At 41.1% G+C, this 22,143-nt stretch overlaps 1 protein-coding gene across 24 annotated transcripts in view; it reads left to right on the top strand.

Moving 5' to 3' along the window:
- PCDH15 (protocadherin related 15) overlaps positions 1-22,143 on the top strand; it is a 609,044-nt gene that overhangs the window by 551,267 nt on the left and 35,634 nt on the right. For all 24 annotated transcript variants that reach the window (XM_083441352.1, XM_083441358.1, XM_083441371.1 and 21 more), the window contains 3 exons: positions 3,851-4,066; positions 7,906-7,994; positions 18,795-18,971. In XM_083441352.1, coding sequence (XP_083297478.1) covers positions 3,851-4,066; positions 7,906-7,994; positions 18,795-18,971 — 482 coding nt within the window. The remainder of the gene's footprint in view (positions 1-3,850; positions 4,067-7,905; positions 7,995-18,794; positions 18,972-22,143) is intronic.

The following is a 22,143-nucleotide window of genomic DNA, read 5'->3' as shown; positions in this document are numbered from 1 at the left end:
TCAGTGGCTTAAAGCCCAAGTACATAGAGGCAGTTCCACATTATCATATGTTTTTTGTGCATTTATATTAGGGGTGTGCATGTCCAATGTTCAAGAGACTGCGATCTACTTCCACTATAAAGAAATTGGCAGTGATCTAGCTTTTTGGGGAGGGGGAAGGGGTCGGGATCCCGCGGTTGACCGTTATTGACCAAGGACCCCCCCCCCCCAAGATTGACCTGTAGATCGCGATCAAACTGTTGCACATCCTAGAACTATAAGATTCAGTTCAGACCCCAGTTTGGCACATCAGAAAACAGTCCAAAGCACTTGGGAGGTTGACCAGTTCAACTTGGGGTCTAAGTCCTGATCTACTTTGGCAAAGCAAGCAAACAAACAAGGCTTTGTCTCCCCTCCTCACCCACTGCAATTTACTGTTGGGACATCTTTAAAAAGCTATAACTTTTGGTAGAAGTAGATGGAAGTTGCAGGCATACTAGCCCCTCAGGAACAGATTAAGCCTGCCAAGTAAGTCCAGGGGTATTACAGTGGATACATTGGAAGTTATTGTGTGTGTTTTTAAATGAAATGTCTATAACTTCCCCCTCCCAGCAGAATTGCATAAAATTTGTAGGCATAGTAGTCCTTTTTTGTAAGATGAAGCCTGCCAAATTTCAGAAGTATAGCTGCTTTGTTTTTCTGACAAGGGCAGCATTCACTGTTTTGTGGTTGATGATTCTTTCCTAATCTAGTGTTTTGTGGGCAATTGGCCCCTCTCCCAGCCATGCTGTTTAATATACCTTAGTCTTTCCCTTATACAAAGGCTAGCATCACTAGCTTCACTTTTATCAGACACTTGTCTGTAGTTGGGGAGAGGGGTCATCTGGCTATGGGACGTTGACATTTTTAAACACAAACCAAGCCAATACCTATGTAAGCTTCCCAATTCCTAAGCATGGCTGAAGAAGTGGGCCACAGGATCACATGCTCCTCTCCTCTGGCCTCTTCCCTTTCTGACATAAATTCACCTCACCCTATCCCTTGCCACTGAAAACTTTGGATATCAGTTCCCACCTTAGCCATGCCTAATACTTACCAGGATTTGAAATTAACCAATAAAAAAAGATGGGGATCATTTCATCAGCACCAGCCCCTTTTTGTTAGCCTACACATGGGGTTGTTTGTTTCAGCTGACAACCCACACAGCGTGGTTGCACATATGGATTAATTTTACAACAGTCTGTATTTTGGAAGATGCATCGCAGTGCAAAAAACAGCAGAAACAGAAGCACATTCCATCTATGCTTCGGTCCACTGCCACTTCTCTTTCATCTTGACAATTCAGTGATTAGGTCCTGATTGATTGCATGTCTATGCAAACAGTGTTAGTAGATCGGTTTTCATTATTTTGAACACTTGGTTAAAGATGCCATATCTTCAAGAGATAATTGCCGATGAATTGAGTTAATCTAACGACAGTGGCTGCAATCCAGAATGTCCCATTAGGCCATTTGTCAGCACTTCTGCACATGTGGTAAATGGGCACACACACAAACACAACCCGGTTGAAACTCTTCACGCTGTGTCAAAGGCTGTTCCTGAAGTTCATCCAAGTTTTGCAAGCAGTTTATTGAATGATGCAGAGGCTGGAAAGTTATCAAACATGCTTTAAAATGTCTGGATGGGTTTTTTTTTAAGCAGCTGGCCACTAAAGGTTGATGGAAGGCATAACTCGGGAGGAGGGAGTTCCAACCTGGGGTGTCACTACTGAAAAAGCCATCTCCTTTGTCATAAGAAACGTCACCTGTGCTAGAGGTGGTGCTTCAAAAAGGTCATTGGTAAATGATTATTTGTATCTGGCAGGCTGATCTGGGAGGAGATTTTCCTTCAACTAATAGCTGGGACTGATGGTACTTGTAGTCCAAATCTTGGGAAGGTCCCAGGTTAGCAAAAGCTGATTTAAATTCTAGTCAGTGTACAAATCAGAATCTGAAATCCTGATTTGATATAGGTTTGTTCTTGCTAGCTAGAGTTCAAACAAACCACAGTTCCCAGAGTTTAGATATAGTGGAGAAATATTGCTTGTTTGAGATTAGAAGTGGAAGCCTCCGATTTATTCTTCTCAACTACAAAAGAAGAGGAGAGAGGAGGCTTACCAGAGCTCATTCGCCAAATGAGAGACCATGGGCTGTACACAGCACCCCTGATCCACCCTATGGCTATAATCCAATGGTCTTCAATCAGGCTAGTCCACCCTGGGACAACCCAAGGACCGCCCAGCCCTCCACAGATATAGTTCCAAATTAATTTGGTGACAAGGGTAATGCTTAATTAAGGTTTTAAAAAACCCCAAGTAAACATACAGCTGGCAGTGGGCCCGAGAAAGGAGACATGTCTCCTCCCCATTATAGGGGAAGGGGAATCAATTCTGCAGGGTGTTCCATTACAAGAGGCTTCTTTCCCAACTCCAACCCCTTCTCACCCAAACATTTCCCTTCATAGATGTGAACAAGTAGCCTATGATGAAGCTTTAGAAGGATTTGGTATTTTAAGCACCTTTAAAACATGCCTCAGTTTAGCTATAAATTTGCACCCGAAAGATAATGCCGCTCCTTATTTTGACAGTTGAGGTGAAGTCTGACACAGAGGACATATAATATTTCTCAACATTCATTCATAAAAGAATTGTGAAAACATCTGCGTATTTATGTCTGCCACATAAACAAAAGAAAATATATAATGCTATTAAGATCAACTGTAGTCCTTTCTCTTTTCTGACAGGCATATCACTTCCCTTGAGGTGTCATATCTTCCCTTAATGAAGTGACAAAAATATTTACCTTCAGGACAAATTATAGGAATAACAAGCTCCCTTCCCTTGTGTTAAAAAGAACTTGTGCTTGTTATGTCATTTGCTGAGCTTAGGGTTGCTCTGGTGGTCCCAAAACAGATAAACATTATTTATTTATTTTTACTAACGTTTAAAGATGTATTAGAAAACACAGAAAAACAAATTGCAGACAAAACACATGATAATTTTTTAATAAATTGATTATTTGTGTTCAGTATTTCTTTTACTATAGCAGACAGTAGTCTTCATGTCAATCTTTTAAACAATTTTGGAACAAATGTTTTGAACAGATTTTATATCTGTATATGGTTTTAATTGTATCGGTGTTTAATTATTTTCACATAATTCCCCCCCCCCCTGTTTTTAGTGGTTCTTGTTTTTATCTGTAAGCTGCCTTGGGTCCTGTCAGGGAGGGATTTAAGTGCACTGAACAAAATACCCCACTGAATATTAAGCAGACCCATTGAAAGGAATGGACCAAAATCAATCAGGGCCGTTAATTTCAATGACTCTACCCTGAGTTCATTGAAGATAGCCCAAAAATTATTCTGCTTTCCCCCACATCCTTGATGCTACTTTTGTGAGTCTGAATGAGAGTTGGGGAACCTCAGGCCTTAGAAGTGTGATGATGCCTTTTCCTTGCCTGCATGGAGGATCAAGTGTGTGTTTGTGTGCCTGAAATATAACCTACTACTCACATCCATTGTTCTGTCCACTTTTCCCTCTGGCCCCAACCACCACTGAAGTGCATTCTCCAGAAGGTTGTCCACAAGGGAATGCAGTTCTTGGGCTGAAACAGGTTCTCCACCCCTAGCCTAAATTTCTCTGGAAGCCATGAAACTACTAAAAATTAATTTCTGATATTACAAATGCAGAAAGCAGTCAAACTGATTATCATAATGCCCATGAGATTAGTTTCTGTATTGATTACAGAAGCCGCAGCGAGTGCTTCTCAGGATACATGATTATCTCAGTAATTTCTCTGCCTTCTTTCTCCCCCTTCTTTTTTGAACCTCTCAGGCAACTGATAAAGATACGGGCAACTACAGTGCTATGCAGTACAGACTCATCATCCCTCCAATCAAGGATGGCAAGGAAGGTTTTGTGATCGAACCTTATACGGGGCTGATCAAAACTGCTATGCTCTTCAAAAACATGCGGCGATCATATTTCAAGTTTCAGGTCATTGCTACAGACAACTATGGAAAGGGGCTGAGCAATAAATCAGATGTACTTGTAAGTATGCATTTGGGAGCTTATTCTTGCTGCAAAGTTTATTATAGACGACACTGTGCTACAGGCATCCACCCTCCTTGTAGTTTTTTTTTTTTTTTTTTGTTATTCTGATTGCATATGATGAGGATACAATAGCTGGTGTTGTCAGGCCTTCCTAAGTAGCCCATCAGTGGGTCTTTAAATCTCCTGTTCCTGTTGCCTCAAGGGGGCTGACTTAGCAGGTTGCCAAAGACTAGTGCCCTAGTGAAACTTGTGTACAACACCCACCAGCGTATTAGTTCCCTGTCCAAAGTTTATTTGCGAGTTGCGGAGGATTGCATTCAACTTTGAAAACACTTGACCTGAGGCCTTCCTCTCCCTGTTTCCCCAATTCTCTGTAAAGCATTGAGAAGTCTTGGGTAGTCTAGTAGGGTCTCTGTCCTCAAGCGCAGAGGAAACGTGTGCCCAGTCACTTCTTTCAACTTTCAAAGACAACTAGCCAACATTACCCACAAGAGGTTAGAGCAGAAGCAAGAAGCATAGAGTGTGAAGGTCACTGCTTTGTGGTAGTTTCATTGTGCATCCAGCCATGGCAAAAGGGAGCAACTGAGTCATGCAAAGATGTCATTTCACTCATCTTCATTCCACTCACTGGCAAGCTGGATCCAGCCTTGAGATTTTGAAGCTGATATTTCACTGTCTGAGATGTGTCCAAGGATGAAGTTGGTGGCACAAATTACTATGTTGGTCAGACTCAAATTGCAGCACTCAGAGGAAGCACTCAAGGAGGAAAGAGAGTGTAGCCCCTGCTACTTAGTTCAGAACTATTTTGCATCAAATAATCTCATATCACTTGGGCTTTCTGGCAGGCAGAAGCTCCTCTTGTTTTCTCCAAAGCTTCCACTTCTGCCAAAGAACATGAGATAACCAGCTTCCTCCCACACCAAGCTTTCTGCATCCCTATTCAGAAATAGGAAAAGGTGTAGTGGCTGTTGGGAAACACCAAGACCATCACCTTTCCCCCAGTGCAGCGCCGTCTGGGATGATTCCTCACTCTTGTGTCCCATCGTGCTGATGTGACCCATATCCAAGTACATGAGGACACAACACTAGCAGAGTCCAAACAGAAGCTGAGCCTTGAGGTGTGACATCTAAGCCTGATTTATTATGTACAAAATCAAACATAACAGAACAAAGAAAACATGGCTCCCCTCTCTCTTTCTTCCATGGAGAGAAGGAAAAAAACAAAAGCAATACAGAACGGAACAGTGTATCCGTTCCCCATGACATCCAACACTGTGGAATGTAAACACAGACGTATGACAATAACAATCACACATCTGCAGCATGGAGGAATAAAATTCCCAACAGTGGCAACCATAAATAATCAAACCTTGTGGACCCCTGTTCCTTCAGTTTTGCAGATCTACACAGCATTTATTCCTTATTACAAACCTGCTGGTGCAAATGGGAGTATGTAGAGTGCAAGTGTTTATTATTTGCTTTAAAGAACAAATTGAAATAGAAGGCACGGTCATCCGGTGTTAAGAAATGTCTTTAGGATTTATTCTTCAATACAGTAGATGATACTACTTCTAATTACCAAAGCCACTACTATGGTTTCCATTATTGCACTATCTCAGTGGAGGGGTACCTGGCCACTGAATGGAAAGGTTGTATTCTTAAATCTATAAAGAATTAGATAATACCATCTCTTAAAAACAAACAAACTAGAGTTGTCCTTTTTAAAACACTGCATGTTGAGAATGACTAATACACCAACACTTCACTGCTTTAGAGTTTCATTTAGTAGATTACACTGAAGTTTGCATTTGAGTTTAATAGCATTCGGATGATTTGCACATGTATCTGCATGTAATTATCTAGTACCTCTGCATATCATTTGCAGTATTACCTTTTTATCAAACTCTTGTCCCAGGTATGTGGAGTTGTCTCAATGTGCAGATGGGGAAGCAACTGATTTTCAAGCAAGGGCCACAGCTGAGTGGTAAAACTCATGATTAGAATGCAGAAGATTCCAGGTTTGATCCCCAGCATCTCCAAGTAGGGCTGTAGAGACATATGCCTGAAAATTTGAGGAGCAACTGTCTATGTCGAATCATAGAGCTTGAAGGGGCCTTGTAAGCTAATCGGCAGCTAAGTGTAGGAAATCCAGAGCTAGAACATTATCAACAGTTCTTCTCCCAGCCTTTTCCCAGTGCATTTAGCATGAAGCTCTGAATGGGGATTCCAACACCATCACTTTGAAGGGTAGAATCCTCCCCACATTCAGAAACACTGCAGGTTCCTTATCCAAGGGGGATTTTTTACTGAATTCAGCTAAAGTTTATTGCCCCTGCATCCCCTTCACAGCTGAGCCACTGACTTTATTTCGAATACCTGAAAGTTTATGGTTCCCTAAGATGTGCACATGTATGGTATGTATGTTTGCAAACACATTGTTTCTGCCCTTTACATGCTTATGTACATAACCATGACTGAGAGATGGAACTTCCTGTATTGTAGATTATATGCTGTGCACTATATTTGTATGGAAAACTGATTGATTTATCACTGAATGGACATTTGTTGGTAGTACTGTAGGCCCTTTATCATCTGTCTGCTGTGCCATTAATACTGTTTACCCTTAACTGCCCTGGCTAGTTTGCGAACACTAGAGGAGAGAATTCTCTCATATTTCTTTTCTCAGTTCAGCAACTTGATTGCTTCCCTTTCACATACAGGCCAGCAGAGACAAACAAGGCTCTGTGTGATAGAGGAAGAGAGAAGTTTGCCCTGCTTGCTTGGAGTTTTCTCTGCTTGTCCATTTGAAAAAAATCATTCAAGCTGTTTTCCTTCCCTCCTGTCATCTTTGAAACCAACGCTGTACCACTTTTGATAAGGAAAGAAAAAACTACACACAGCTTGATCGCTCTTTCAGTGTACATGTGGCTAAACTCTCACTATGCTTGCTTTGTCTCACATATAGGGGACAAAATATGAGCTGAGATTTCCTATCACTGTTTGCCTTGCTGTTAACAGGTTGCCTTTGCTGTTCTGAGAAACAGAGCTCGAGGGGAGACAGTTACTAGTTTTGTCTCCAGAAAGAAAGAGAAAAGCACTATCTTTGATACCTTTGTGCTTCAGAACCTTTACGCACAGTTAGCTTCTCAGGTGTAATTTGGGGAATTAATTTACATATACAGTGGTACCTCGTGTTATGTACTTAATCCGTTCCAGAGGTCCGTTCATAACCGGAAACTGCTCGTAACATGAGGTGTGCTTTCTCTAATGGCACCTCCTGCTGCTGCTGTGCTGCCGGAGCGCGACTTCCGCTCGCATCCCGGGGCAAAGGTTGCAACAAGGGGCATCTACTTCCGGGTTAGCGGAGCGCGTAACCCGCAGCATTCGTAAGGGGGATGGTATGTAACACAAGGTACCACTGTAAGTGGGCACAGTGTTGCAACTAGGATAGCCATGTGCCCTTCTTTATAAATGACAGTCCACGTTTTGTTGAAAGCGACCTTGCCTAGTCAACAGTCTTTCCCACTGTGGTGAGAGGTGTATTGTATTTCTATTCACATTATGGTAACTAAATTTGTAGCTATGGGCGCACAACCCTAGAGTCTGTCAAGACTGGCCCGTACGGGCAGGGGTACCTTTACCTTTACCCCCCCCCCCAATTCTGTTTCTTCTTAGCTTTTTCTTTAGTGATACGTTTCCTCTCAGTGTTTCTTTATCCCTGCCCCACATCAAAGGTGCTTACAGGTGCAGGTGGAGAATCTCACCTTGCTCCCATTCTCATTCTGAGATAATGTATGTTTTGAAAGCTCAAGTGTATCTTTCTTTTCTGTTTCCAGGTCTCTGTAGTCAACCAGTTGGACATGCAAGTCATTGTCTCCAATGTTCCTCCTACTCTTGTGGAACAAAGCAAGGATCAGCTTATAGGGTAATGAAATGTGTTCATTGTCTAAACGTCTTATAGAGTCAAACCCTGGAAAGTACCAGTGGTTAAAATGTTACTGTTCAATCTTTCCTGAAACATCAGTGCAATAGGCAATATAAAGCTTAGAAAGAAGGGAGAAACCGAGGGAGAAGATCTAAGGCACAACATTTTGAGTTTCACTTTTGCTATTTTTGGAAAGCACTTCCACTTGGGTGTGGTTTTGAATGGCTCGCTGACATTTCATTTGTTTTGGTCCATCCATTTCAGCTTGCCAGGTGGAACAATCTCTCCTCTTTCCCCACCCCCACTGTTCTATGGGTTTCCCCAATTCCCCATCCTCCAAGCCAATTTTGAACCTCCAGGGAGGGGTTCAAATATACCCCCAGGGCGGTATATAAATTCAATAATTAATTAATTAATTAATTAAACACCGGGGGAGGAGAGAGGACAGAAAGCCCCCCCCCCCCAGCACTAGCAGAAGACCATTCTACTAGCAGGACTCATAAGTTGAATCTGACCCTTGGTACAGATTTTGTTTTTAAATCACTGCCATTTAATGAGGAAACAGGATGAAATGGACTTAGGAATAAGCACGTGCAAAATTGACATGGATGAGAAATAGATTGAGGCATCTATCCCTACTTGGAAGGGAATCAGAAAAGGTAACAAGTACACCAGGAAATTCCACATATATCCTCACCTTGCTGACCCTGTGAAAGAAATTCCACAATCCAGTCTTTTCAGTCAATTAATTACATTCATATAAATGTGGTTATTATCAAAATCTCTCAAGACATATTTTTTTTGGAAGCACTGAAGGCAATGTAAGATAACCATACTTAAAATTTTCTTCTTTAACAAAAAAAAGCACTCCTTGTTAAAAACCATCTTCCATTTTTATTCCTTCCCTATTATAGTAGCACATCAGAACAAAATGAACCTCAAACAAATTAAAGAAATGTGCTCTTAACCCACAGTTCCCACGTATTAAAATTGATCCTCAGTGATAAATAAAGTGCAGGGTTTTTTTATTAATGCACTGATTAAACCAACAACAACTTGTAGCTCTACCTAAAGGTATTAGGATTTTATGATTTATTTCTATGCCAAGAATTATTTTATTCATTCTTCAACAAAGCAACAATAAATTAGACCACAAGGAGAGCAATTACTTCTGGTTAACATCTCTGATGAAATCAAGGAGACTACTCTTTAGCTTATTTACCATAAAAGCACTGGTGATCATTTCCCAGTTCAATGCAGATATGTTGTTTTGGCTGTGAGACCAAAGATTTATTTTGGCTGTGAGACCAAAGACCAATTTTAGAAAGCATCTCATTCTGGCTATTGTTCTGTTACTATAACAGGATGCATACAATAGTCCTTCCCTTCTTCTCCACAATCCATCTTTTAACAGCTTACTATTTTAAAATGTTTATTCATTAACAAAATCGAGTTGTGTGACAGTGCCATGCTTTCTAGGGGCCCTGCGACAATGGATCAAAATAATATTGTGTAATAAAATGGGGTTATTAAAATTTTTGGTTGGTAAAATCAAAAGCGTATTATTAAACATGGGCGTAGCCAGTCATATGCAGAGATATCTGTGCGGCTTATCACGAACTGTGTCACAAGAGAGCCCACCTATTTGGGACACTCACCTAGCACTCCAGGAAGAAAGCACAACAGCAACACAGGTGTGGTGTTAACAGCTTTAGGTGCTGTGCTTTCAGTACTCAGGAATTACCATGTCCCTCAGCAAGGGAAATGCAAAGGTGATTACATGAAGACTGTGTGTACAACAAATGAGTAACAGAAATTCATTCATCTCTCACAAAACTGAAATGCCCGTGGTCTCAGCACAGTGGGCCTAATCCAAGCATACACAACTGAAATAGCAAGTTGTTAGCAGATTGACTTATGCTTAATTTACATGTGCACACATATCTTAACATAAGTGTTTACAACGATGGGGCTCTTTAATCTGGAGACAGTGGTTTCATTCTAGTGGTTATTGCACCATGTCACTGCTGCTTGAGAAATGTCAATACCTGCCTTGCCTGCTTGGAGGAGTTAGCAAGAGTCCATAAATATCTAATTACATGTGTTTAAATGCTTATGTACAAAAAATGGCAGATAATTAATAAAATGGCCTTGCGGCTTGAGATGTCACTACAAAATTTGAAAACATCAAGATGTTATTTTAACTAAGAAAGGGGGACATGTTTATGCACACTTGCTCCTAAACTATGCATTTTTATATATCACCTTCATGGTTGCAGAACTGTGTTGGAAAGTTAGGAGAAGTATTTTGCTACACATATTGTTTTGTGAACTGCAAATTAGGTAACCAAAATGAATTCCTCTCCATCCCAACCAAAGGGGTGAATTAGAAGTGGAGTACAAAATGGCTCAGTTACCCCACTTGGCTCAAAAGGTCACCAGAATTATATTTGCATTTGCAGCTATGTTTGCAGAAGCCTGTAGATATGTTAGTGTCTTCATCTTGGCTGTTCAGGCTAATGTAAATATTGCTGGCAACTCAGAAATACATTTTTGTGTTTGTGCCTGGGCATTTATAAGCAAGAAATATTTTCCCAATTACGGACTGACCTTCCTCCCCACTCCCACTGCATTACTTCTAAAGGTATGTTTATAACAAAAAATGAAAATACACAATTTCAACATTTGGGAGTTAAAATTAGGTATTACGGCTGCCTGTGACTTTTACAATGAGCTACAGTGCTGTATCCTATGACATTTCATAAGGCTTTACAATATCTATTTTGGAATGAAGAATTAATATCTTCAAATCCTTATCTGACATACGTATGCTCAGCCTTTGATCCTCCACTGGGATTCCTGGATTCTAGACAGCATGGTGAAGATCTCGAAGCAAATCTCAATATACAGTGTTAGGGCTTTGTTGGGTCTATTATAATAATCTCTCTGTAAATTTCAGTTTTCAGTGCAGTTGGGGGGGCGGAATCAGTATAATGAAACATTAATACTTCCATTGGTCTTTTCATTTTGGAAAAATGAATTAATAGCTATAGCTCTGTTGGAGGAAGAGTCTGTACTTTTAACTGTATCGTTAAGATCAGGATCCTTGTGCCAAATTTTGTGAACCCCACATTCATATCCAGTGGTGGAGCAGAATTCATTGCATGAATTGAATTGAAATGACAGTACAGCACATATGTGCCAGATTTTTAAGGAGCTGGTGTCCCTTAGGGTTCCCCCGTGCCCTGTAATTTTCTTATGGGGGCCCAGTCCCCTTAATATTTTCCCCCGCCTGCCTGCCTTTCCACCTCCCTCTCTCCTTCCCTCAGTTTGCTGCCTCTGTTTCTGGCTTGTCTCCAGGGGGAGTAAGAGGGATGCAGCGGTGGCCATGGGCATAGGCAATTGTGGCGTGTGCATGTCCTGGCTGCACATCCCTCTTTCCCCTGCTCACTCGCTTGCTGCCTACTTGTGGCTTGGCATAGAGGAGCCCTGCAGGAGCGCATGGTCAGGCAGGTGAGCCAGTGGAGACAGTGTCTTCCAATGGCAGGGACAGTGGGTCCCTTGGGGGCCACCCTCCAAACTACCACAGCCTGAGCATTGATGAGCACACCTGGCCAGCGGGCAGCAGCACGCATTGGAGAGGTGGGAGCATGGTTGGGGGAAGGCAGCTGACCGAGGCAAGGAGGGAGAAAGGAAGGCAGACACCACCACCACCAACCACCTGTACTCACTACACTGAACTGGGCGTGCGTCAACGTGACCCCTGGCTGAGAAGTAGTGCAGCACAATGAGGAGGCAGCAGCATCTGGCAAGGCGAGGTAGTGGAGGGCAGGGCAGGGCAAGATGGGCCTGCCACCCCCCCACCCCCCACCCCACGTTTTGTTCAAGAAGGCCAGTTTAGCTGACAGAGCCATTTTTTGCAACTTCTTGCTGCTATTCTGGCATACTGCATGGCCAGCCTCTCCCAACCTGTTAGTTGCAGGAAGAGTTAAAGCTGTTTGTGTTGTTGCTGGCAAATTCCACAAGGAAGAGTGGCAATAAGATGGGGTGTCGAATTAAAGGAGGGAGATGTTGAAGGAAGGAACCCTGTGGGGTGTAGAGAGGAAAGGGGGTGGCTAAGAAAATGAACTGGAGGTGAAAGAGAAAAAGAGAAAAAGGTTTAATAGAATACAGGTGTTCAGTAGTTTTAAAGAAAGAGGACACGATATGTACTATAGGCAGAAAAAAGTGGTTAATCTATGCAAGTGAAGAGTGAAAAAGGAAGCTTGACAAATAACTGTTGAAAAGAAAGCAACTAGTTAAAATGGTAACAGAAATCACCTCCTGCAGTTAATGTAGCTACGTGGACCTCCTGAGGTAATAAAAATCTGAAGATGGCACTCATAGTGATTTGAGTTGCGCACCCCTGCTTTAAAGTGTAGAACTGCATGCATGAGGAAGAGGATGTTTATGCAGGGTGGAGAGAGGAACAGAATGTCTGCCTCCCCGGGGAGAAGCAGCCCCCTGAGGTTTGGTTAAGTACAAAGGAGGAGGGAGAGAGAAAGAAGCAAGCTGAGGGGAGAGAAATGTAGAGGGTGCCTTGCCTCTGAAAGCTGCTCTGCTAGCTGCAGAAATAAGAGATGTTGATACAAAAGCAGAAGCAAAGGCAGCATGCAGAGCTGATCTCCTGGAAAGCATTGCTGTATAATTGTAATGCAAAAATGGAGGAAACAACTGAAGGAAAGGGCAATAAATAAGTACAGCTTTATTCATTTTCCTACAGACGAATGTGGGGCAGGGGGTGGGCATTGAAAATCCATTACATTCCAAAAGTTAGGTAAAGAAAAATAACAAGAGCTGAGTGCCTGGTTTAGGTAACACAGAGAGTTAATTGGCTTTGCACTGTGTTCTCCACAAGTGGATTGGAAAAATGGGTAGAAGACAACAAATCCTTTCTTGTTTTCCAAGCCAGTGCAGCACCTATGAACAAACATGAACTTATAGAAGTGGCCTTCTATGTAGGTAGGATGCTTTTAATGTATTTCTTTTTCCTCGTGTTTTAATATATTTATGTGGGGTTTATTGTATTTTTGTTTGGTTGCCCTGGGCAAGATAAAGTGAGAATGATGATGATGATGATGATGATGATGGCTTTCCCTGTCATTCTCTGTTTTGGAGGAAGAGTCACAGCTGGATAGAGAAGGGTTAACTAGTATGTCTCCAGCTGTGGCCCAAACACACACACACACACTCACTTAAAATGTTCCCCTTGAGTGAGTTAGGCTTAAGAAAAGCACACATTGATTGGGTGGATCTCTGTGGGTATTGGAGAAAGCCTCTTTTTTTGAAAAGCCTAATATTTATAATGATGTGATCTTTTTGAAAATTGCAGCTGGGGCATTAAAATCAACTCTTGCACTCTGAGAAAGATTATTATTCATTCAATTTATATCCTACCTTCCTCCTAAGGAAACCCAGGGAAGTACCCCTTCCCCCACCCCCAAAAAGTAGTGTTGAAAAAAACTACTCGCAGTAGTGTGTGCATGTGTGTGGTTGTGATGCCTTGTGTGCATATGTGTGTTTGCCACGTGTGCATGATTGTGGCACATGTAGCAGTGTGTGTGTGTGTGTGTGTGGTACCATGTCCAAGACAGTTTTTTTCATGTGCAGATATGCTCCCACACACATCCTGCTTTAGATGTTTTTGCGCTACAACAGAACCAATATTGCCTAAAGTTGATGGTCCCTAAAATCATTCAGGTTTTTAAATTTTTGGACAAAAATAAGTGCATAGATGTGCTACTCTATACTGGAAACAGTGCGGTTGCGGTTGGCAGAGTTTCACCATATTTCCCATATATATATATGCCATTTTTGAGATTCCGGGGTGCTTCACATACCTTATCTCTGTGATCTTTACAATCCACGTTAACCTCTGCTTCTCTTTGTGTGGCCATCATGACTATGTTCTGCCTGCACTATTGGATGCCTCTGAATGCCATTTTCTGGGATACATAAGTGAGAGGTTGTTGTTCTCAAGACCTGCTTTCAGGCTTCCCATGGGCATCTGGTTTGCCATTATGAGAATATTGGACTAGTTGGGCCACCATCCTGATCCAGCAGAGCTCTTCTTATCTTTTTTCTTCTTCTCATCTCTTATTCTTGTTGAGTTCAGCAGCAACAGCACACAAGCAAGGCTTTCACACTAAAAAACCAACAACATATAGTCTTCATCAAGATGCTCCTTTTCATTCCATATTTATAGAATAACCATACTGGGAGGATTTTGCGTTATTTCTAGAGCCATACAATTATGTGTATTTTTCAAACAAACAAAAATGTACAAAATCATTGCCTTAGAAATGTACAAAATCATTGCCTTAGTTTTCTTAACACTCGTGTAGACATTTCAGGTGGGGTTTTTTAAAGGAAAAAATCATTAATATTCACCTTCCATCGCTATCACATTTCAGCAACTTCTAAATTGCTGAACAGAATAGCTGTTTGCTACATTATTACAATGTTTGAAGTTCATGCAGTCATTCCTGTAACTCCTGTAAATCCCCTTTTCATTAGATGCAGCATGTAGCAAATGCCCACAGAGATACTATTCTGAAATGTATATATGCCTTTGTCTATAATGAATATGAAAAGCACTTCTTTTGTTAGTAGTTTCTTTCTGTCAGGTTAAATTTCAGAGGAAACAGGACAGAGGCATACTGTTCATTGGATCAGTTTGAAAACAATTCATTGATCTGTATATTGAAATTTTCAGTAGTGAGGTTTGTACCCAAGATGATTGTATGGTTAGAATAATCAGTGTCAAGCCCTTTTAAAACAATAAATGAAATTCAGAGAATATTGTGAGGAACAGCACATATTGATCTGAACTGGATTAGTTTTCTGCCACTCCTAGTATTATGCTGCTGCAGTTTTGCTTATCTTGCGTGTCCAGGTCCCCAATCCACCCCCCAAATAACTCACAACAGACACGTAATTTTTGTTTAAGATTTTTGGCATGATTTTGGCCACAACTTTATTCAAATACAAACCGTGAGTGGTTGTTTAGGCATTGGTTAAGACTATCTGTCCCCCCGCCTGGGGACAGAACTGACTTCCGGGCACCACCGAAAGACAGTGCGGGGGAAAGCAAGTCGGGGAGGAATTGGAGCTGAGTCACAGCTCCTCAACTCTCACCCGCCTGCTCCCCGAAGGCTTGCCGGCCCTAGTCCCATTCCAGGGATTGGACGAAAAGATGGCAAGCCCCAGGATTCCTTTAACGGAATTCCCTTTCCGCAGCAACCATGGAGGGGCAGGCACAGCCTATCCTAACCCCTCCTCCACCAGATTTATAACCAATGCCTAACCCCAACCTTACAAGTTGTGACGATTTGCTACGCAGTAGGCAAAAACCACCCAGCCAGCCAATTTGCCAGGTGGAAAAATTGCTACCAGGCCCCTGCTCAAAGGCAGACGACCCCATGACAGGCAATAGCAAGGTCAACGCAACAACCCCTTACTCTAGGGCGGGTGGGCAGGTGATTCGTTGCACGCAGCAAAAGAGAAAGAACAAGGCTGCGTGCAGAGTATTTAAACCTTTTACCCCCTCCCACCAAAATTGCAACATAACTTTTATCCCAGCAACCCAGTGAACCAATCACTGCCCCAGGCCATCTTTAGAGACCCTGCCTGGTAACAGAGGGGTGGCTCAGTAGACCCCACCGCAACACGTGCTCTCCATGAAGGAGAACACGCTTTGTCCTTAGAGTAGTTTATATATTTTGTCATAGCAAACATTTTGGAGTACTAAAAGACACCTCTTTCCAGTGCAGAATGGATGCATGAACCATGAGGATTACCCTTCTCAGAGTTTCCAGATTAGAACTGAGAAAGGAAAGGTGGGGCAGAGGCCCAAGAGAGATTCCTAGTGTTGCTTAAATTGTGGGCAAGGCTCTTACAGGTTTCTGTACAAGAGAACCTGGGACTCCCATCTTAAAGTGGGGATATAAATATAATGGTTGTTCTTTGAAGTATCCTCAAATAGGGATGTACAAAGGTACCTCAATCTGTTCATTCACACTTCGATCCAGTATTTTCTGTTATTGGTTTATTTTACACAAGTCTTCTGTTACCTCATTTGCTGATGTGGAAATACATTTATTTATTTATTTATCTATCTATCTATCTATCTATCTATCTAATATTGTAGTGCACAATAGACATGCATATATCAGTCATCAGCATTTACAAACCAGTTAACTTCCCTATGGGTTCCCTTTCAAAGTTAATGAATCTAATCCTAACCATATCTACTCAGACATACATCCCATTGAATTCCACTGGGCTTACTCCAGGACAAGGCAAGCTAGAAGGCTTGTGTCCTTGATTCAGCAGAAATTTATTCCTGTTTCATTTCCCTCACTCAGATATCAGGGAAGGACAGTTTTGCATCCTGTTGATATTTTTTGCTCTTTGTGTTTTGGCTTGTGTGAATTACTGTGGGCATAATAAATATTTTACAGGCATGTTCCTTCGGTCATTGTAATGCCACTTATAAAAGTGTTTGCAATGCAATATTTTATTTCATAAATGAGTATTTTATACAGAAGATGGTTGTGTGTATGCATTTGCTGAAACAATGCTCAAGCTAGTCTATGTTTTAAATATTTGTAGTAAACAGGGTTTTGTGTTTGACAGCTAGAAATCCTCAGATTTTAACTGAGGAGCACAGATAAAATCAACAGGGGACAACAGGTCACTTATTTCCATGTGAAAGGAACAATCATGAATGATGCACTCTATTTTTAAAAGGTTACAATCATTCAATGATACTTCTGAATTGACATGGTTAGAATTGCATCCTTAGTGTCTATAGACTGCCTCTAGAAACAAACAACTTTGTTGCATATAAAATTAGCAAACAACACTTCAGGAAAAAGAAAGGCCCCTGTTGGGACAGCACCAATTACACATCAATGAATGTGTAAATAACATAAATTACAAGGCAATTTACATATCTCTTTACAATGCTGCGTTTAAAAAAACACACACCTTTCATCATATAAAAAAACCTGAGGTGAAAAACCTTCATAACAAGAGTCCATGTGATGATGGGGGTTGGGGATTGAATGGATGAGTACAAGAAAATCTGCTTTATAGGCCAAAAGAGAATCAGAGAATCCAAAGACGAACATAGCAAAATGTTGAACAGTAACAAACCACTCAACTCCCAGACCTGTTAGTCAACTGTATAAAGGACATAAAATGTATGTACCCTGTAGAAGGGGTGGCTAACTTTTTGCCCTCCAGATATTGTTGGACTATAACAGGCATAGGCAAACTTGGCCCTCCAGATGTTTTGGGACTACAATTCCCATCATCCCTGACAACTGGCCCTGTTAGCTAGGGATCATGGGAGTTGTAGTCCCAAAACATCTGGAGGGCTGAGTTTGCCTATGCCTGGACTAGAACTCCCATCATCCCTGATTATTGGCCACCCTGGTCAGACGTTGGAGTCCACGACATATTGAGGGCCAAAAGCCAGCTACCCCTGCTCTTTGGACCCAAAAAAGGGGTAAAGAAAAAAATGGTTGGAAAATAGTATCAAGAAGAAAAAGATGCACCTCTCATTAATGGTTCAGAATGCACTTAACCCCTTTCAGGCTGGCTTAAGCACTGAAAAAGGTCGGTATCTCATCAACATGAAATCCAGAATATAGGCATTGTTTTAGGCTCTCCCCCCTCCATATGAATCCTCCTGACTCTTGAGTTTGTCCCCTGAGACCCTTTTCTTTGTTCCTCTTCACATCTGAAGTACGGCAAGTCAGCACAAGGGTCTTTTTTGTGGTAGACTTGTGTCAAAGGAATGCCCTGCTGAAGGAAATCTTGCCTTCCAATAAACAGCTAAAACCTACTTTTTTCAACAAGTTTTTCAGCTGCTACTTTTTCAATAACGACAAAATCCAGTTGTTGCTGTTTTTCTATTGACTTGATTTTTCTTGTTTTCGTTTAATTTACAGTTCTTTTGGGTTTGTTATACTGTTTTAATTTTCCACTGCATTGTTGTTGTTGTTTTTGCTTTGAACCCCCTTTAAGAAGAGCATAAATGTGCATTTAGATATGTATCAGTGCAGAGGCCTGTTTCTGTGGATAGATCCCACCTGCTAGATTCAGGACAATTTTAAACTGTGTTTTCTATGTCCCTGATACAGTGCATGTTTGTGCATCTACATTGCTTCAGCTATCTTGCAACAGTTTTGTCAGTTTCTATATAATGCCTGTGGTTTAACTGCAGGCCTGGTTTTTGCTTGTTTGTTTTATCATCCTGTGGTAAACCTGTCAGCTCCATACCCTGATTGCAAAGCTTACTATATTTCTTGAGGAATACTAGCTGCACTGCTACCTGCTATGTTATGTCATCTTGTATGTATCAATGAAATATTCTACTGCAACTCATCGTGGGCATATTTTGTGTGAGAGAGAATTTATTAGCCTTCTATGAAGAGGTGAAACCGACTCCTATATAATGCTAACAGTTTTATTTGGAAAATACCATTGGAATTTCCCCAAAGCCATTTAAAACTCAAATGCTATCATAAATACACATTAGTAGTGTTATGGGCACAATGCTGGTGAGAGCTGCTTCTTTGTTGCTACAGTTTTCCTTAGGAGTTTTGCACTTAAAAATACCTGGGTTTTAGGGTCTATGTGTTTTTTACCATTGAGCTTCTCTCTCTGTTTCTGTCTCTGTCTCTCTCTGTCTCTCTGTAATGAACATGTCAGTTAGTCACAGAAGATGTTTCTATTGTATTCCGTTATCAGGATTTTGGAACGCTATATTCAAGACCAGATTCCTGGCGCAAGGGTTGTGGTAGAATCCATTGGTGCTCGCAGATACGGAGATGGCTATTCAGAAGAAGACTATTCAAAATCCGATCTTATGGTCTACGCAATTGACCCTCAAACAAACCGTGCTATAATGAGGAACGAGCTTTTCAAGTATGTATTCCATCATGTCATTGTAGCATTATCTCTGTGGTCAGCACTGTGAATATCTGGTTGGCAGAATGGTTATTTCAGTTACTGACTTGACCACATTGCTTAGCAAAATTAATACCCCTCTCTCCTTTTGTACCACACTGTGATTTCATGCACACCATTATGTACCTATAAGCTGTTGATATATGTATATAATACTATAGCCACTTTCCACATAAGGCTCATTGGAAAGTTTTGAGTACCCATGTAATGCTGCTGTCTCATACAACACATTAGGATTTGAAACTGGATTTATCTTGACTCAGTGTCATTTCAAGGTTGCCCTTCCAGTGTAGATGTAGAAATATATATTTCCCATTCGCTATCTAGCTTTTGGGCAGGGGAAAGAAGCATATATCTAGTTTTTCCCACCAGAAACAGAAAGGTTGCTTGGTTTGGGTTTTTTCCAGATGGATTAGATACCAGGGCTCAGAATGAGGAAGAACATAGGTTTAGTTCTCTCAAGCAGCTGAGCATTATTGAGGTTTCATGGGATTGCAGTGCACAAAGGAGACTGAGTCATGCTTTCTAAACCTATCCTCCTCTCTCATGTCCTCACCACTCAATCTGCACACCTCTGACCTGTAATAAAGATACCTTCTGCAGCAGGAAGCCTACCATAAGGAGATTGGCTCCATATGTGATTTAGAATCCTAGACAAGACAATATACAATCCTGGACAATATACAATGAGAATCCTGGACAATATACAATGAGACAAGGAGGACACAACAGAGGGGGAGAGACAGAAACTGCAACAGCACTCTCCCCTTTTTCATAACTATAATCACATGGGAGGGGACACTCAAACAGGACTCTGAAGGCAAACTGAACCTGTATCTGGATCACTGGTAGAGGCTCTCATGACAGAATGCTCTTCCGTATAAAGCATTCTCTGTAACTAGAAAACTAGAAGTCAGGGAGAAAAGCTTAGCCTGGCCAGTGGGAAAGACCTTTTTTCTCCTCAATAATGTCCTAAATGAAGTACAATATTTTACTAATAAACACATTTCTGTCTGCAGTTTTGATCAACGTATACATTTTCTCCTAATATAATGCAGTTTGTATGCTATTTTCACTAATATATACTCATTTATTCACACATTTCTTCTAATATTTACATTTTTGTAAACATTGGTTGGAGAACTGCATTGCAAAGGACAGAATGAATTTTGTTCTCAATTTGCATACCATTTTGGAAAGTGTAAAATTGGCTTCAAATACGAACTGAATTGAATTTCTCTCCTCTCCATCCCACGAATATTCCTATTCCCAAACTTTGTCTGGGATCTTCAGCAGTTGTATAAATGATGCAGTCAGCAAGCTAAGGACATTTGCTGCAATGAGTGTGTATGTGTTGGTTCATTCATTTGTGAAGACTGCTATTTTTCATCTCTATTCCCAAACCTATTTCATCTGTTGCCTTGTATTTGTGGAAAGTGGGAGATCATTATTCTTTCTCAAAACCCCCTGTGGTGCCTGCTGCTGCTTTGCATATATTTTATAGTACCTCTTCTCCCCGAAGGAGAGTCAGGTCACAGTTCTCCATGATGGAATGAGGCAATCTGTCAGTCATATGTCCATGAAGCAAATACCTATGGGCTGCCTTAGGAATTGTGATTCGTTAGAGGAATCTTATTCTCCTGAGTCCCAAATCTTGTGTGGATAAATTATAGCACAAGTGATATAGAAAAGCATGTGGCTGTTAAGAAGAGGTATAGTGAATAGGCTCATCATAGGTGGTGTGAGTTAGAAATAGCCACAGAAAAAGAGAGGAGAAAATTAATTTATAGACTAATATTATATTAACAGGTAGCAAATATACAGCCTGACAGTGGTAAAGGTTTGAACATACAGAACAAAACAAGAAAACATAAGATTTATTCTGTAGTTTCAAACCTCTTGATTGGTCCCCCCTTTCACATGCAGATACACATACACACTCAAAAAAGAAGGGCTGGATTCAGTCATCAGTTGCATTCACACAGCTATCACTTAAGACAAGATAGTTATTTGCATTCATGGTGAGATGTCTTAATCTGCATTTTCTCAGTGCTGTGTTTGTATGCAGGAATATTATCCCTGTGCAAATTTGTCCCATGTTGTAGTATTTCAGTCTCTAGTCAGTCTTTTATCCTGCTATGTCCTCTTTTTATGTCCTAAAAGTCATAGTTAATCATGCACTCAACAAGATATTTTATTAGAATCGCTCTTTGGTTTCAATTTATTCAATGGAATGAAGACAATTTCTGAAATACGGGGTTTCAGTGATCCTGTGAAGCTTGCCTAGAGATCTGCTAGTTTACAGATCTCACTGCCTTTCTAGTAAGCTATGTAACAAACAGCCTCAAAATGGGTGTTTTGTTTTGTTTTACGATAGTAGAATATATTTCTTAGGCCTAAGCCCAGGAGCCAGGCTGGTACTCTTCTCTGGCTCAAGACATTTTCCTTGACACATACACAAAGCCCACTCGCATCATGCCTCTGTAGATGGGTCAGTCAGCTGATAGTCGTTTAGACCGGCTACCTACATGGCTGCGGAACAGTCTCCTGATTAATTCTTCCTCTCATAATATGGAGTCAAGAAAATACCCTTAGTTTTTGTTTTTTGTAGTTTCTGGTGTGTTGTTTCTGGCATGTTAGTTTGATAACTACTCTGCAAGGATGATCCACAAGATCACAACCACCACACAATTTCTGGTGCTCCAGAAAGCTTCACCAGTGCAGCTGCTCCTGTCACAATCTATACCTGGAAATGGAAACACCTTTGTTGCACACATTACGCAGTTGTTATTTTAAGCTTCATATGCACAAATTGCATAAATCACTGGTGATACTTCAGCAGTTGGACCAACTCTTTTTTTAACACCTACCGTCACTGGCTGGCAACTCTACTTTCCTTTTGGACTATGAGAGCCTATTCCATATGACTTCTGTCAGTCTTCTGTGACTTCCTCTTCTTAGCTGCATAACTGTAACTGAACAACTAAGAATAAACAAGCCAGGAACTAATAAACTGACTATACAGCTACATTTTCTTATTGTGAATCAGAACACCCAAAGAGCTGCAGCACCCAATAGCCTAGATGTTTTACTCTCAAGTAAATGTACACAGGATCACAGGATCACATAT

Source organism: Podarcis tiliguerta (assembly GCF_965153285.1).
Source record: "Podarcis tiliguerta genome assembly, chromosome: 5".
Classification (NCBI taxonomy): Eukaryota; Metazoa; Chordata; class Lepidosauria; order Squamata; family Lacertidae; genus Podarcis; species Podarcis tiliguerta.
Note: the sequence above shows the minus strand (reverse complement) of the source record. Positions and strands in the feature narration are given on the sequence as shown.